Source organism: Leptonychotes weddellii, chromosome 8 (assembly GCF_054177405.1).
Source record: "Leptonychotes weddellii isolate Sample4059 chromosome 8, ASM5417740v2, whole genome shotgun sequence".
NCBI classification, from domain to species: Eukaryota; Metazoa; Chordata; class Mammalia; order Carnivora; family Phocidae; genus Leptonychotes; species Leptonychotes weddellii.
The window spans coordinates 82,002,812-82,019,361 of NC_138376.1; the positions used below are offsets into that span (position 1 = coordinate 82,002,812).

The 16,550-nt window shown below is 46.3% G+C and overlaps 1 protein-coding gene across 1 annotated transcript in view; it reads left to right on the top strand.

Moving 5' to 3' along the window:
- NR2E1 (nuclear receptor subfamily 2 group E member 1) overlaps nt 1-15,943 on the top strand; it is a 79,727-nt gene extending 63,784 nt beyond the window's left edge. Inside the window, exons 2-9 of the mRNA XM_081828757.1 lie at nt 348-493; nt 3,718-3,805; nt 5,395-5,630; nt 6,954-7,100; nt 9,240-9,336; nt 9,724-9,873; nt 10,127-10,232; nt 14,425-15,943. Of these exons, the coding sequence (XP_081684883.1) occupies nt 3,793-3,805; nt 5,395-5,630; nt 6,954-7,100; nt 9,240-9,336; nt 9,724-9,873; nt 10,127-10,232; nt 14,425-14,587 (912 nt within the window). The 5' untranslated portion in view covers nt 348-493; nt 3,718-3,792 and the 3' untranslated portion in view covers nt 14,588-15,943. The remainder of the gene's footprint in view (nt 1-347; nt 494-3,717; nt 3,806-5,394; nt 5,631-6,953; nt 7,101-9,239; nt 9,337-9,723; nt 9,874-10,126; nt 10,233-14,424) is intronic.
- Nucleotides 15,944-16,550: the final 607 nt, after the last annotated feature.

A 16,550-nucleotide genomic window follows, 5' to 3' on the forward strand; every position in this document is an offset into this window, starting at 1 on the left:
AGGCGGCCAAACTTTCCGCGGAGCAGAAAGGCAGCGGCGGGCCGTGCTGCCGCCCCGGCCTGCTGTAATCTTTTATTCCAAAATGGGTCTCGGCGATTAGAAGAGACCCAAATACATGTAGCGGTGCATGAATAATGCTCATTGTAGGAAACTGACACTTGCTCAAGGAAAAAAAGTTTGGCTATAAAATCACTTCATTATTTGCTTTTACCGCAGCTTCGGTGCTAATCCCTTCAGAGGTCAGATTGCTTAGCATCTCTCTCTCCCGCTCCCCCTTGCCTCCCTCTTCTCCGCCCTCCTCTCCCTCTCTTCCCTTCCCCCCTTGCCTGTCTTTCCTGCCATTGCAGGCCGTATTTTAGATATCCCCTGTAAAGTGTGTGGCGACCGCAGCTCGGGGAAACACTACGGGGTCTACGCCTGCGACGGCTGCTCGGGGTTTTTCAAACGGAGTATCCGAAGGAACAGGACGTATGTCTGCAAATCTGGAAACCAGGTACCTCGGCCAGGGCTGCGCTGCCCGGCTCCCCTCCGCCGCCTCCCCCTCCTTTGTTTGTGCCCAGGCCTCCTCCGAGTTTCCAAGCTGCTGGGGAGAGACCGAGCCCTGACCTCTCCCTTCCTCTCCCCTCCTTCCCGCCTCAGCTCTCAGAGGCCCTTCCGCGTGGGAAAGGCGGGAAGAGGTAAGGGAAGATACAGGAGTGTGCCGGGGGAAATCTGAAATCCGGGCTCCTCCCTGCACACACACCCCCCACCCCGCTTTTTGTAATTCTCTCCCAGACTTTGACACTGGGTATGGCCCTCACCCAGCCGCTTTAGAGCCAGCCCAGGGGGCCTAAGGAACTTTAGAGTCTAAACCACACGTTGCAAGCTGGAGGGAAGGCTGTGTTGCGTTGCCCGCACCCCACCCCCGCTCCCCCATTCCTAGCAGCAGCCCTAGCTCAGTGCGCTGACCCCTGCCTGCCCTGGCAGAAGTAAAAGGCACAGGGCATCCCAGGCAAGGCTGCCACCCGAGGTGAGTGTGGCCATCTGGAACACAGGACTTGCTGTGTGAAGGGCTTTGTCCTTTCAACTTCGGAGAAGCAGGACTGCACTGGAAGTGAGCAGTGGGGCTTTGGCACCCATGAGACTTTAGCTAGGCCTTGTCAGGAAAGGGCAGAGTGGGCAAGAAGAGAAAGCTCTCAAGGAAGGGGCAACTGGGATCCTCTCCAAGGCTCCCATATCTTCTCTTTCTCTGTTTAGAAGATGTGCCTGGTTGGTTGTGTTTTGGTCTTGAGCAGGCAGAACGGTCTCAAAAAGACAAGGGAATTAGAACATGGGCTGAGAGTGAGCCAAAGCTTCCAGAAAGAAAAAGTAGGACCCCCTGACTCAGTTTCCAGCTCAGTAATAGGATCATTTTAGGGAGATCAGTCTTTTGGTTCCACACTGCCTTTTCCTAGGCCAGGCACACAGACTCTCAGCACAGAGCTACCACCTTGACTCCCAAGAAGACCCTGGAGAGTGTGTTAGTCAGAAGTCATCCCTTGGTAACCAAAATGGTAAAACATCTTCATTAATTAATATTTATATATGATATACACACACACACATATTGTCTGGAGCTAGCGAATTATTCTTTTTCTAAAGCTATGTCTGCTCTTATCAATTTCCAATAGATTTGGATTATCAACAAAAATAAGAAGATACTTATATTTGGATAAGTTATTTTGAACTCCAGCCCTGGTACCCGTTTAATTGGGTACACAGCTCTGTATCAGTTTCTAGATCACCATATGGACACATCACATCATACACATGCAGGACTGTATCCCTGTAGCCCCGCAGGAATGGAGTATTACTGTGGGTCATCAGATTTGAGCAGGCTTCTACTTAAATTACCTTTTAATTTTATGCAATGCACAGAATTAGGGAATCAAAATCTCAGATGTGATGCTTGATATTTTCAAAGGGGTTGGCTATCAATTCAAACATATTGATGTCAGTCCAAGTCCTTGTAAAGGACTGATAATAGACTCATCAGGCTTGGTGTCCTCTCCTTGCAGAGAGAATAAATGGGCTGAGCTCAAGCACTCATCTTTCTCTCAAGCTTCAGATATTTATATACATGTGATCTGATTTGAAGACACTCTTACGAACAAGTGAAGGCTTCCATTTTGCATTAGCTTGTTTATCAGAATACGAGGAAGATAACATATGAAGAAAGACATATGATTGCATTTAATAACAAGTTCTTTAACCCTCTTTACATTGAGCTATTACACTGGCCAGCAAAGATGCCCTGAAGAATTCACTTAGAAAGCAAAAATTATTTCTAGATAAACAATATTCCAATTTATTATTAACAGTAATGAGGACATATAGAAATTGTTACAAACCTCTGCCCTGCCCTTATTTTAAATACCTCAACATATTTTAAATCAGAAGGGTGGGATCTCATTAAAAAAATGTATTCGTGTGTAATCTTTTCCTAAAGGCTGTTTCAGAAAATGTGCCTACCCCAAATTCACAGTATATGAATTTTTTAGATTATGAAGGAAAATAAAAATACATTTATTTTATTCTCTTTATCCCTACAGTACTTGTAACAGTTGCAAGTCATATAAATATAGGAGAGCACGAAACTTCTTATATATTTTTGGTGTATAAAATGCATATGTAGATATGACTCTTTATGTATCTATGTATATGTTCCTTCAGGAATAACACCTAACACTGAATGAATTCCATAAGAAATTTTCTCTGTAAATTTCTTCTTCTAATAGCCAATATTTTTCCAGAAAATTGCATTAGGTAGAACATTTTTTCTCGTGCATCTCAAATATTTCTAAGGCAGTAATTAGCTCTTCTTTTCTAGTTACCATGCCAATATTCTCAGTCCATATTATCATTTTGTCAGACAGTCCATCACATTATCTTCCTGGTCATATTTACATAATGGGCATTTCTAGATTTTGCCCAGGCCTTGGGCTCTTCCCTTCCTATCCTCACCTCTGTAGGCCTTGCCCTGCTAACCACTCTGGCTTCTGCCTCACCTTCCAGGAATGGCTGTGTTTCCATGAATCTGGGCTAAGGCCAGTCTTTAAGACATCTTTAACATGCTAGTTATAAGGGTGGCTTCAAGTACAACCCCAGGAGTGAGGAAACAAGAGAGTGAAGAATAAATGGGAAATATGTATCCGACAAATAAATGCCCGCCCCCCAAGTGACAGAAAGAAGTAGACTCGAGACCTGAAGGCGGAAAGAATAGTTGGCAGGAGGGGGGCGTGGTGGGGATCCTGGCTGACAAGCGCCCTCCCAACTGAGCTCCGAAGCCTCCTCCTCTGGGGCCAGGTCGCTGTCTTCGGTCCTGAAAAGTCTCGCCCCTGTTCCACGACCTCCGAGCCTGGCGGAAGCTCCCCTCCAGGGCTTCTCCTCCCAACACGGCAGAGTCAGGCAAACCAGGCGCGTTGACCCTTCACCTGCATGGCGAAGGACTTTTCCTCCTTATCCACTTTCACAGGGTCAGGGGCTGTTCCTTTTGAAGGAGCCCCGGGGAATCCTGGCCCTCTCCCAACCTAGCCCTGCTCGTGCCCAAGGCCTCCAAGTTTCGCGGACCCAGGCTTGCAGCTCCGAGATCGGTGGCAGGGTCCATTCCCGCCTCCACGTTTTCCCCAACCCGGCGCCGGCTTCGCGTCTCCAGTCTAAAGGCCCTGGGGCCCGCTGACCGCCTGCGCTCTGTTCCAGGGAGGCTGCCCGGTGGACAAGACGCACAGAAACCAGTGCAGGGCGTGTCGGCTGAAGAAGTGTTTGGAAGTCAACATGAACAAAGATGGTAATCAGTACAGCTTTTTATTTCTCTAATGTTGGTTGACTAGTAAGTAAATTATATGTACAGAAAATACATGGCACTCCAATGCATGTAAATCATCTCTGGAGCACTTCTTTCCAGATGCTGGGAATTGGCCTCGGACTTTCAGTCTTATCCTTCCGTCTCTCTGCATGAGTCCCCACCCCCACCCCACTGAACTCTGGAGGTATGGCCCACACCCACATAGGAAACTTGTGCCCCCCAACCACCCCCATGAAGACAGCGCTCTCGGGACCCCACTCTGCTGGGCACACACGTGCGCGGTATTTCCTGCTTCATGTCCTAATACCTCTTCTCACCTCTCCTTGCAGCTCTTTTGTGGCCACCTCTAAGCCTGTTAGCCTTCCGCAGGATCTCGCAGTCTGGATAGTCTCCGAGGTTGGAGACTGTGGGGACTGGGAGACTGTGTTGGAGGGGGAAGGGCAGAGACACAAACACGCGAAATTTCGAGCCCGTGTTTGTTAATTCATCAAGATTCCCAAACCAGAACAGCCACTGTGGCGATCTGGGCTTTTTCTCTCGGTTCTACAAAAAGGGGATGGAGAGGCAGGGTGACGCCTGTGGGTGCCTCGGACACACGACTTTCAGAAGGCTGTTAAACTCGTGCAGCAAGAACTAGGGCATCAGATGCTTCTCGGGCGGAGAGAGCAGGCTGAGTGCGTGCCCAGTGGTGGCCTGGTGAGGGCGCCCCAGGCCTGGCCGGGGGCCGGGAGCCGGGGTCATGGCCGGGAGGGAGGAATGGGGCCTCAGGACAGGATGCTGAGAGGGTTTGCCTTGGCCACGGTCCGGGCCGGGTGGCAGCTCCAGGAGGCACAGCGCCCATTGGGGAGAGCTCCTTCCTTAGCCGCGCAGGAAGCAGGAGGGAACGTCCAACCTGTTGAACTTGTGTATTGACAAGTTGTCAAGCTCTGCGAGCAGAAGATTGCCCTGAATTAATTTGTTTGTTTAAACTGTTGGCGGTAATTGTCACATCTCCCCTGCCTTCCTCCAGCACACTCCAAGACGGACTCTCCCTCGTTCCATCCCCCAGTGTGTCACCAGCTAGGGTCCTTTTCTCCGGAGGCCCTCGGAGGCCAAACACCCTTTCCGCGGGGGTGGAGGTGGGGGGAGCCGTGGTTGGGCTGAGCGGGAAAAGTCTATGTAGGGACGCAGTGCCTGGCTGGGCACAGTGCTCCCTTTCCCCTTTGTCGGGGACAAGGATACCCAACTACTCCCCTCCCGCCCCCCTCCAGGGTCTCTGGTTTCTCCGCGACCTCTCTTGGGTGGGGAAGAGCCCTGAACGCACGAGAGAACACACCTAGTCTTGCTGGAGGCTTGGCCATTATCGTGACACTTGGGGTCGGGCTCCCCTTCTCAGCCTCAGTTCTCTCATGCCTGCAGTGTAAGAGTGAGATCGCAGAGCGTCCTCCGCCCGCCCATCCCTGCCCCTCCCTCTCTTCACCTCTGAGTGACCTTGCCTGCCCAGACGGGGCGTTTGGCCCGGGAGCTCGGCAGCGGCTAAGTGTTGTCGAGTCTCTGATCCTGGGCATTCGTCCATCTGTCTGTCTCTGCAGCCGTGCAGCACGAGCGGGGGCCTCGGACGTCCACCATTCGCAAGCAGGTGGCCCTCTACTTCCGTGGACATAAGGAAGAGAACGGGGCGGCTGCGCACTTCCCGTCCGCCGCGCTGCCCGCGCCGGCGTTCTTCACCGCAGTCACGCAGCTCGAGCCCCATGGCTTGGAGCTGGCCGCCGTGTCCGCCACCCCGGAGCGACAGACTCTCGTGAGCCTGGCTCAGCCCACGCCCAAGGTCCGTGCCCTTGCTGGACTCTAGGGAGTCTGGTGGCCAACTGAGGGCGGGGGCGGGGGCTCCCATCTCTCCGGAGCTAGGATGGGGTCAAGCCAAAGACAGAGCGACCTCGCCTGGTGCTCGGGGTCGGGCTCTGCAGGGAGTTGTCGGCCCCCCACTCTCCCCTGTTAAGCCAGGAGTGTTCAAATTTTAGTGGACAGTAGAGTCACTCTCTGAGCTGGCTACAATGTGGACTTCCTGGCCCATCCCCCATAGAGTCCCTTTCAGCAAGTGTGAAGTGGGGCCCAGGAATTCGCACCTTTAAATAATGCCCTGGTGTGGAGTCCCGGCTGAACTGAGGGGCAACCTCGGTATTTCCGGAGACCAGAGGAGCACTTCTGTTTTTAGGAGAAAGGAGTTGGCTGCAGCCGGCAGAGAAGAGTCCCTTTGCGGCAGATCGCAGGGATCTGTTTTTCTGGGGCAAGGCTGTGGGTCCCTAATGCAGCAACAACAGGTGGAGCTCACCTGTTAGGACAGTTTGAGGGAGCTGGTTTGGTCTTCCGCTCTCCCTTCACTGCCTTCTGAGGTGCATGTATTTATACCAGGATTGAGTCTCTATTGAGCAGGGCCACAGCCTGAACCACTTCAAAAGGCTGCCACCTAGGGACTACCTTCCAGGCTTCCAGCTGGTACCTACCCAAAGCACCCACTCCGGGCCGCGAAGGGGAGGGCCAGCTGCAGCCCCAAACTGCAGGGAAGCCAAACACCTGGGCACACGCACAAGCACAATATTTAATATTGCTTTCTTACCCCTGATGTGTATAATAAGCTTGGGAAAGTAGTGTTATGAATATGTTGTCAGTTATGAATGGGAATGCTCTGTGAATGATTAAGATGTCTAATTGAAATATTTCCATAATATACTAATCCTTTCTAAAAATACTCATATGCATATTTGTGTTTGGGATGCCTATTAATTTATACTTTTTTCACATCTATTTTTATTTACACAAATGCAAGCAGCTCTTGTCTAAATTGGGAGACAGGCCTGGCACTTGGCTCAGTCGGAGGAAAATTTGCTGCAGGGGATAGAAAAGCCAGATGCCCCTCTGGAAGGAACAAGCCCCCAAAGACTGGAAATGGGCCTTTCCCAGTGGTTATTATTTCTCAAAGTCTATAGATATAGATGTTTGTTTTTTGTCTACCAGTGGCAACTGCATGTTTAAGCAGAACATCCAAATGCCTATCTCCTTCCCTATTCTAATTAGGAAATTAAAAGTTTGGCTCTTCCTGCAAAGCTGTGGTTTCCTCACTCCCTGGTGTTTCTCTTTCTTCCCCGCTCAGTACCCCCATGAAGTGAATGGGACCCCAATGTATCTGTATGAAGTGGCCACAGAGTCTGTGTGTGAATCAGCCGCCAGGCTTCTGTTTATGAGCATCAAGTGGGCTAAGAGTGTACCAGCTTTCTCCACGCTATCTTTGCAGGACCAGGTATGACCAAGAGGGCACTGAGCTCTTGGGGAAGGGGCCTGGGGGAAAAAAAACAAAAAACAACAGTGGTCAGCCTTATGAAACTGGAGGTCACCTGGATAAATCCTGAAGGCCAGGCATCCGTTTTTAACAGCAATGAGGAGACAATTTTTATTAGCTTCCTACGATGGGTTCAAAATACCTAGCTATGGTATCCTTACTAAGAAAGGTAATTATGTTATTTCAGGAAAGTTGGATCTGGTCTATGAAAAACAAATATACAAGAACATTCTCTCTCTCTTTTTTTTAAGTTTAATTGAAACATCAAATTTAATCACAAATTTAAAAAATCTTAATGACATTTAAAATTGTTAATAAAACAATGTTTCTTAAGAATATTGGACCTGAGAGAAATAGGTGATGAGAGTATTCGCCTGTAAGATTTTCAGAGCTAGTCTCATTATTTCATGTTCACAGCTTTATATTTTCCATTGTGATACTCACGACCTTGACCACTAATTGATGAGCATGTTTGGTTATGGGGTGCATTGCACACCTCCTACAGGCTAGGATCTCCCTTAATTCTTGAAGTACTTTTAGAGATTTTGTAAACAAATGGGCATTGTGCATAATTCTGTGGTTGTAAATGACAGTCAGAGGGAGAAAAAGTATATGCTGCTTAAAATTACATCGTACCAAAGGCCAGAAATTTTGTTGTTAGGGATCTCAGAAATAGCCTCTGCCAGAATTTTTCTAATCTTAAGGGCAAGAAAGAAAATGAAGTGTTCATAACCATTGGCCGTTACCAGTACATTCGTGGAAATTAATGACAAATTTCTCAAAAGGCTAATAAGTAGTTTTGAAAGCAAGTGGCTTATTTCTTTAGTTCATTTTATACCTAATTAAAGCATAATGGTGCCCTTTAATATTGAAGTATGTTTCCTACAGAGAGACCTAGCAATGTGCTCAAAACATTTAATCTTCTAGCATGGGATGTTCTTTTTTCCATAGCCTGGACTTTCAGACATGATCAGAATTAGATATTGTTTACCTTGCATTTTAAAGTATTATTTTCTGTACCTAATGCAATAAAACTAAAAATAAAGCATTTTCAAAATTAAACCTTTTTGGTCTGATTGTGATTTTGGTTACAAGCCTTCACAATTCAGCTCTTAGCTCCCAAAAGGAAATACCTTCACATAAATCATCCAGAATTGACTGGTTTTTGAGAGATTTTTCAAAAACAGCTTTTTTTCAAAATAGTTAGGTTCTATCTTTGACCAGGTTTGCTGGTTGACTCTAACCATTTGCTGTGTGTGTGTGTGTGTGTGTGTGTGTGTGTGTGTGTGTGTGCTGGCTACTTTCTCTGAAAACCGGTATTTGTATACTCTTTAATACAAACAAAATTTACTTACTGTCTGCCACTTAGCCCTTCAGTGGAAACCCTTCAACAACAAGCAAACTGCAATGAAGTGGAATCCAGTATATTAATTTGGAAAAGGAGCCAGATTTTCATTTTAAATATTCAGTAGCACATTTTATTAGAGTGAAAATGACAAGCACCTTGATGCTGTCCACTTATGAGTCTCAGAAAAATCAGGGAGTGAGATGAGGTAAACTCAGCACAACCCGATTAACATAATTACACCCTGATTTCCCTGCATGCCTCTTGGGAATTAGTGATCTCTCTTTCTCTCTCTCTCTCTCTCTCCCAGCCCAGCCCCCCAACCCTCTAGGAAGATGGGGGCCCAGATCTGCACGCTTAGTCTGTAATCCTCAACCCTGATAATACCAGCATTTTATATGAAGGGGATCTGCCTGCTGAGCTGCTGGTGGCATTTCATAGAGCCTGGGTCTCTGGAGAAGTTTCTAGGTGGTCGGGAATGAATAGATGCAAGGCCAAGAAGGGTAAACCCTTTTCAAAGGAAGCAAAGTTTGGGGAATTGGAATGGCTGACTCTCAGAAGCCTGTGCTTATCTCTAGGCACCTTTTCAAAAAGGAAAATATGGAAAATAAAGGAAAAGCTGGAATATTCAGAGGAAAAATTACCAAGACAGGCATTTAAAGCACTTTTTAAGATAATGGAAATTTACATATTGAAATTGTTTGTAAATTTATAAATTACACACTATATTATATTATACATCTATTGTACGACAGCTGATGCTTTTGGAAGATGCTTGGAGAGAACTGTTTGTTCTAGGAATAGCACAATGGGCCATTCCGGTTGATGCTAACACTCTACTGGCTGTATCTGGTAAGAATTGCACAATTTAATGACTTTGTTGTAGAAATTACCATAAAAATACATTACTGAAAAAAGAACAACATGTAAAGAATAACAAATTCCTGCTGAACAATAGAGTATACCTGTCACTTATAAATCTATATTTAAATGCAAATAATGTTGTTTTGTTGTATTCATGACTGCTTGCATTGTTATTTAAATGCAAATTACTGTGTTTGTCATCATCCAAGAGAAGATTTTACATTAACTTTCATACAATATAGCCAGTTTACAGGGAATCAGATATCTTAGAGTGACAATTGAATAGATATTGATATGCAGAATTCTGTCAAAAATCAATATTAAATCGTGAAAATGCCCTCATATTAGAGCATTTATTCCCTATTTCTATTCTAGGCATGAACGGTGACAACACAGATTCCCAGAAGCTGAACAAGATCATATCTGAAATACAAGCTTTACAAGAGGTGGTGGCCCGATTTAGACAACTCCGGTTAGATGCTACCGAATTTGCCTGTCTGAAATGCATCGTCACTTTCAAAGCTGGTAAGCTGACGCAAACCCCCACCTCCTCTCCTTCGCCAGGTTTGCCACCTCACTCCCTCAGCCACCTCAGAGTCCAGACTGATAATTGCAAAAAGAGGGGATTTTTTTAAGGGAGCTGATACTCTGGGGCTGGCCCAGTTTTCCATGGTGGGGGCGCTACCTGTTCTCCTGCTGGCCATCCATTTCCAGAGAGGTGCCTTCCCATCTGCATTTCTGTGCTGCTTATCATAGTTTCCCCCGTCTTCGTTTCTAGTTCCTACACACAGTGGTTCTGAGCTGAGAAGTTTCCGGAATGCTGCTGCCATCGCAGCCCTTCAAGATGAGGCCCAGCTAACCCTCAACAGCTACATCCATACCAGGTGACTCTTGTTTGCCTTGACTGTGTACTTAAAAAAAATTGCTTCCATTGTGAATGTGTGAGCAGGCAGTAATAAGCCAGTTCAAACTCTGTGACTAATTATCCTGTTGCCCCCCAGTTAACACAGTTAGAATCTCACTTATCTCACAGGGTGGGTGAGAGGAGCAGATCAGATTAGATTATCAAAGTGAAAGCATTGCCAGACCCCGTATGGCTGGCCTGGCTGAACAAGCAGATCCATCAAAACATGTGGACACATTTGCATCATCCTTGAGAGGCCATCTTTAACCCCATCGTGACTGCTGTTTGGCTTTGGTGACTGGTATCCATTGAGTTATTTTGAGTCATAGCATCCATCAGGCATCTTCTGGCCCAAGCCGAGCCCATTGGAAGGGGCTGTTCTTGGCTCGTTGTAGAAACGCTCAGCCCCTGGGGCTCCAGGAGTGCTCCTCCTGGCCCACCAATGGACAAGTCCACCAAGAGGTATAGACTTTGTGATCTCATTTTCAGATGAAAAAAAGCAAGGCTCTTAAAGAGTAGCGGAACCTTGCTAGCTTCCCAAGTTAGGATTGCAGTAGATCTGAGGTTAGAATAGAGTTGCTTAGTATTGTTTATTCTCAGATTGACCTTGAAAGGAAGCCCATGGAAACCTGTCTCCATCATCTCAACATCACCCACAGACACTGTGCTGGGAGTAACTAAATTGAGTAGCTAAAGGCAGTTCATGCCTTCCTCACCTAAGGGGTGGGAGAAATCCCAAGTCAGTCGTATTCACTGGGGGTGATACTGCTTCTGCTATGAATCTGCTTATTTCTGTTTTAAATCCTCTTTTGAAAACTAATGAATAAAACCGTTCCCTGTCCATGGAATATCACTGAAATTATGTTGAGTGATAGTGCCTGTGTACATGGCCTTCAAATTAAAGTGCTATGGTTTTAAAATTTTAAACCCATGTTAAATTTCAGAATGTATAGTAAGCACGTAATATTTGCTCAAAATTATAAAAATGGAACAGTACATAATTTGGGCACTTTTTGCCCACTAAAAACTAACTTGTATATCATGACTGACTCTGACATTTAAAGTCATTAAGGTACAAAGAACATCACACTGAGAAGAATATGATATCCACTTATTGATTCAGTCAAGCCTTGCTGAGTACTCGCTCCATGCAGGGCTCCTGGTGAGAATTGTGGGACACCAGACAGAACAAGACACTTCCCCCTTATCACTGCATGAAGTAGACAGAAGTGTTCATTCAGTTCAGACCAGCGAAGAGAGAAAAAGCAAAGTGGGGAGTGGGAGAGATGAATTCTAGTTGGTGAGGGCAAGTCTGGAAAGGCTGGGTGATGGAGGAGATAACATGTGAGCCAATCCTTGAATGGCAGGCCTTCAGCAGGGGAGAAGGGCTGCGAGGAGAGCCAGCACAGGGACTGTGGGAGAGGCACTGGAGATGCCAGAGCCCAGGAAGGGGAGTCTGAGAGGGCAGGGCCCACCAGAAACTTCTTCTAGGGTGACCTGAGAGAGCTCAACCACAAATTAACAGGAGTCTATTTTAGGAAAATAGCAAATATACTACTTCTCCCCAGCCTCAAAACAAGGAAGTTATTCATTGAAGGAACACATTTGCTTTGACAAGGAATTTTTATTTCATGATATGAGCTATAGTTATAATTTAATTTTTTTAGAGAAGGGGGGAGGGGCAGAGAGAGAGGGAGAGAGAGAATCCCAAGCAGTCTCCATTCTCCATCCCAAGACCCCGAGATCATGGCCTGAGCTGAAACCAAGAGTTGGACGCTCAACTGACTGAGCCACCCACGTGCCCCTATAATTAATATTAATACCTAGAGTTGTACATAGGACAAAAGGCATATGCCTTATTTCTTAGCTCCTTCAATCAGAGAACATTCTCCTCTAGCACTTTCCTGTCTAGATAAATAAGATCCAAAATTGAAATGAAAAGTCAGTATTGCAAACTGAGCTAATTATGCATTAATTGTTAAAATCGCAAACTCAGCTCTGTAGGCTACTTCTCTAATTATCTGGGACATAAGGAAAAAGCTAGCAATTGGCGTCTCACACAAACTGTATACTATAACTGAAGATCAAATACACGGATCTGTGACAGACACAGAACACTTATGCCTGAAAAGAAAACTTCCAGTTATTTATGCTAATGGATGAAATCAGGGACATAGATATTCTTTTTTTTTTTTTTTAAAGATTTTATTTATTTACTTGACAGAGGGAGACACAGCGAGAGAGGGAACACAAGCAGGGGGAGCGAGAGAGGGAGAAGCAGGCTTCCCACAGAGCAGGGAGCCTGATGCGGGCCTCGATCCCAGGACCCTGGGATCATGACCTGAGCTGAAGGCAGACGCTTAACGACTGAGCCACCCAGGTGCCCCACGGGACATAGATATTCTAAAAAATAATACTGAGTAGTTAGACTCTCTCTCTCTCTCTCTCTCTCTCTGCCACACACACACACACACACACTGTTACTGTTTCTAGGTAGTACAGGACTCCACAAAGAACAGACAGTTCATTCTTGTTGACTAACCAGCCCCTTCCCAACTAGGAAATAAAAGAAGTGGGTGAGTAGGTGAGTGGATAATCTACATGCAGAAAATCAAGAGTTCATGGTCTATGGTTTCTCCAAAATCCATCCTTTCTGGAAGTTACTATTTCCCACAGTATTTCCTCACTGTGGGAAACTTCCAGAATGTTGGGTGAGTTCTGTAGACACAGCGGAGGCCTCTCTAGGCAGCCACAGCCTCCCACCCACTGCAGGGTGCTTGCTCCTCGGCCTGACCCTGGGAAGGGAAACAGAGCTGTTGAAGAGAGTAAAGTAGAAGGGAGACGTGGGTCTTGGGATTACAAGTCTGGTGGTCCTCGTCCATGGGTGGTAATGAAGCGTGGCAGCAAAAGAGCCAAACGAGGTCCTCAGAGGCCCAGAAAGACCTACCAGCCTAGTATCAGGTTGAAGAGAGGGACTCCCAGGTGCCCAAAGCCAAGAGACAGCCGTGACAATGGTTCCCCTGGATTCTATTTGCAGGGTGCAGTTACTGGTCAGTTAAACTCAGCGTTCAGCTACCTAACTCCTCTGAAGGAGTTTTGCTATCTGTCAGTTTCTAGCACGCTGTGGCCAGGGAGGGGTTAAACCTGGCTTACTTACAGACAGGTGCTCCAGGAGTGCAGTCTTCTGGGTGGTGTGCTGTAGAGGCGGGAGCCCTCCTTGTGAAATACATAGGTAGCTGATGGTAAAAAATTGATGGAGGGAGCATCCGGGTCACAGTGAGGTTACAGGCATCTAAGGGCAGCAGAAAATTGAACTTGCCCATCTGAGCACAGACGTATGTTGGACATCAAGAGAGGAAATTGTTAAGCAATCTCTCACATCTTTAATTACATGCCAATTTCATTGACATGAAAGTTGGATGGCACTACCACCCAACAGAACTTAGTCCTTAATTTGCAGTGTAATAAGGACGGAATTATTCCTGAGAGTGACTAAGTATAATGCCTGAATAATAATTTGGAGAACGGCTTAGAAAAGGAATCCATTTTATTTGAGGGAACGAGCTGAGGAAGGAGCCTTGCGAATCAGAAAACGTGGATGTTAGCTCTACCTTTATCCTCAGCAGCGTGGTGATTTCCTACCCTGGCAGCCTTCAGTGTATTCTCTGACCCGAACTTAGTACCATGTTTCTTAAAATTATTTTTCTGGGGCGCCTGGGTGGCTCAGTCGGTTAAGCGTCTGCCTTTGGCTCAGGTCATGATCCTGGGGTCCTGGGATCGAGCCCCCACATTGGGCTCCCTGCTCAGCGGAGAGCCTGCTTCTCCCCCTGCCTGCAGCTCCCCCTGCTTGTGCTCTTTCTCTCACCTCTCTCTCTCTCAAACAAACAAAATCTTTAAAAAAAATTAAAATTACTTTTCCTCCAAACAAAATGCAAGCCCTTTGCTAATGTAGAGACAGTCACCACGTGATTTTGGCAGCATCATTTAGGCTCTTCATGCCTCAACTGTTCACCCTGCAGAGCAGGGCCAGAAGCACCTGTGGGGGCCTCTGTTGCAGGGCGGGTGGGGTAGTAAAGAGGCCCAGCCAGGAAGAGGGTGTGCCTTCAAGTACGGGGTATGACTTAACAAGAGTAATGGATCTTACCTTGCTTTCGTGGCTTCTCCTCTTCCAGATATCCCACGCAACCCTGTCGCTTTGGAAAACTCCTGTTGCTTTTGCCAGCTTTACGATCTATTAGTCCATCAACCATAGAAGAAGTGTTTTTCAAAAAAACCATCGGCAACGTGCCAATTACAAGACTGCTTTCAGATATGTACAAATCCAGTGATATCTAAGCTCCGAGTCCCCGCTTTTCAGGATGGGACAGTATCTGATGAACTTCGACCCACGGAGAACAAGCCTCAACTAACAAACCCTTCAGGAAGCATAAACCTGGGAATGTGTAGCCTTCAGAAAAACATGCCAATGGACACAAAACAGTTCCAGTTGCTTTGATGTGCTGCCCCAGGGTGGGGCAGTGGGGAAGGAAAGGGGGCATCACAGGACCACCTGAACAGAGAGAACTCCCTGCTGCCACACCCTGGGAAGGGGGCCCCCGATTCAGGGGTTGCCGCAGGCCGTGCCATTCTGCCTCCTACCTGGAATATCGGGCTGAACTCTCAAAAGCTGAACCATCAGTAGAACTTTCTTTTCCTTTTTAGCATATGAAGTTGGGTAACCAAATAGAGCTCTGTGTGTAACATCATACGACAGCCTTCAGAACTATTTTCTGTTGGAGAATTTATTTTAAAAAATAATGGTTAGGTTTTAAAGCAAAAGTTTTATCAAAAGTTTTTCTTCTATCGTAATACATCATGAAGTGGCCTTCAGGACTGAGTTAGTAAATGAAAGGTAGCTTATGCCGTGAGACTTGCTTTTTCTCTGTTTTCTCTCCTTTCTCTTTCTTTTGTTCTTCTTCTTCTTCTTCCCCTCCTCCTCCTCCTCCTCCTTCTCTTCAATACTATAGGCCAGGCAACCTTGTCCAAGGAACTGGTGGACGAAAATGAGATTCTCACCAGGACTTCAGGTTGGATAACATCTCAAAAATAGAAGAGCTTTACTAAAAGAACACAAGTTGAGGGAGGATGAATAAAAACAGCAAAACCAAATAAAGTGGAGGTGAAGGATGAGGCAGATCGCTGTCCCGTTAACAAAGTGCTGAAACCAAAGGCGATGGGGGTCCAAACTCGTGTTTCAGCGAGTCACACCAGAATAAATGAACAGAGACATGATGTCAGAAGGAACCACAAGGAGATGAAGGCTAAAAGGTTTCTTGATTGATCCATTGCTAACAGCCTGAGACTCTTCAATGCCTTTCAGAAAACCGGTTTCTAGTAAAGCCTTGAATGCGCGCATGCACACACACACACACACACACACACACACTCACACACTCCGTCCTACACTATAAGCTGCTCCTTTGGTATGAATCTATACTTATGGAAATGTAGAAACAACCATTTTAAAATAGCTGCTGTACTTTTCACATTTTGATTTATTAGGTACTAGCACTGAGGAAAAATATTCAGCACTTGGACTATCATAGGATGAGTAAAACTTTTCTTGTACAAAGTGAATTAACTGATTTGTGAAGTTAAAAGGTTGTACTCATTGTATTTACAAAGAATAAAAATATATTGGATTTAAAGGAACTCTACCTGATTTCTTAGCCTCCCTCCCTGGCTGGCTCTTGCCCCGCCAGCTACGAGGTGGCCGTATCAGCTGGTGTAGAAACTGAAACTCAGAGCACTCCAGCCTGAAGAACTGAACCACAAAGGCAATTTCCTTTTTACAGTGAATCCCATTTGTAAAATGATGAATAAAGAAATAAAACATAAGATTCCGTTCTCTGCAGTTCTCAAATGTAATTGCATCTGTTAGAAAAATTGCTGTGTGAAGAAGAAAGACGCCAATTAACAGAGTCTTCATTCACTCACTCCTCTAACTCTCTCGCCACCATTTCAGTCCTGACCAGGAACTTGAAATCATTTAATGATCAAAAAGATAAAGCGTGAGGATTTGCATTGGTGAGTAAGATGTGGAAGGAGCAGTAGAAAGTGCTTTCAGAGGTTCCCAGCGAATCTCAGGGCACCGGCCCCACTGCCAGAGGCCAGTGGCGGAAATCAGAGGTGCCCAAGGCCAGGGGTGCCGTGGGTTCACCCTGGGAAGCAGCTCCAGCAAGAGTCCGGAGCAGAGCTCCTAGCAACTCTTGGCTAATTTGACCTTAGAGATTGCATGTGTGCAAGGTCGACCAGGCAG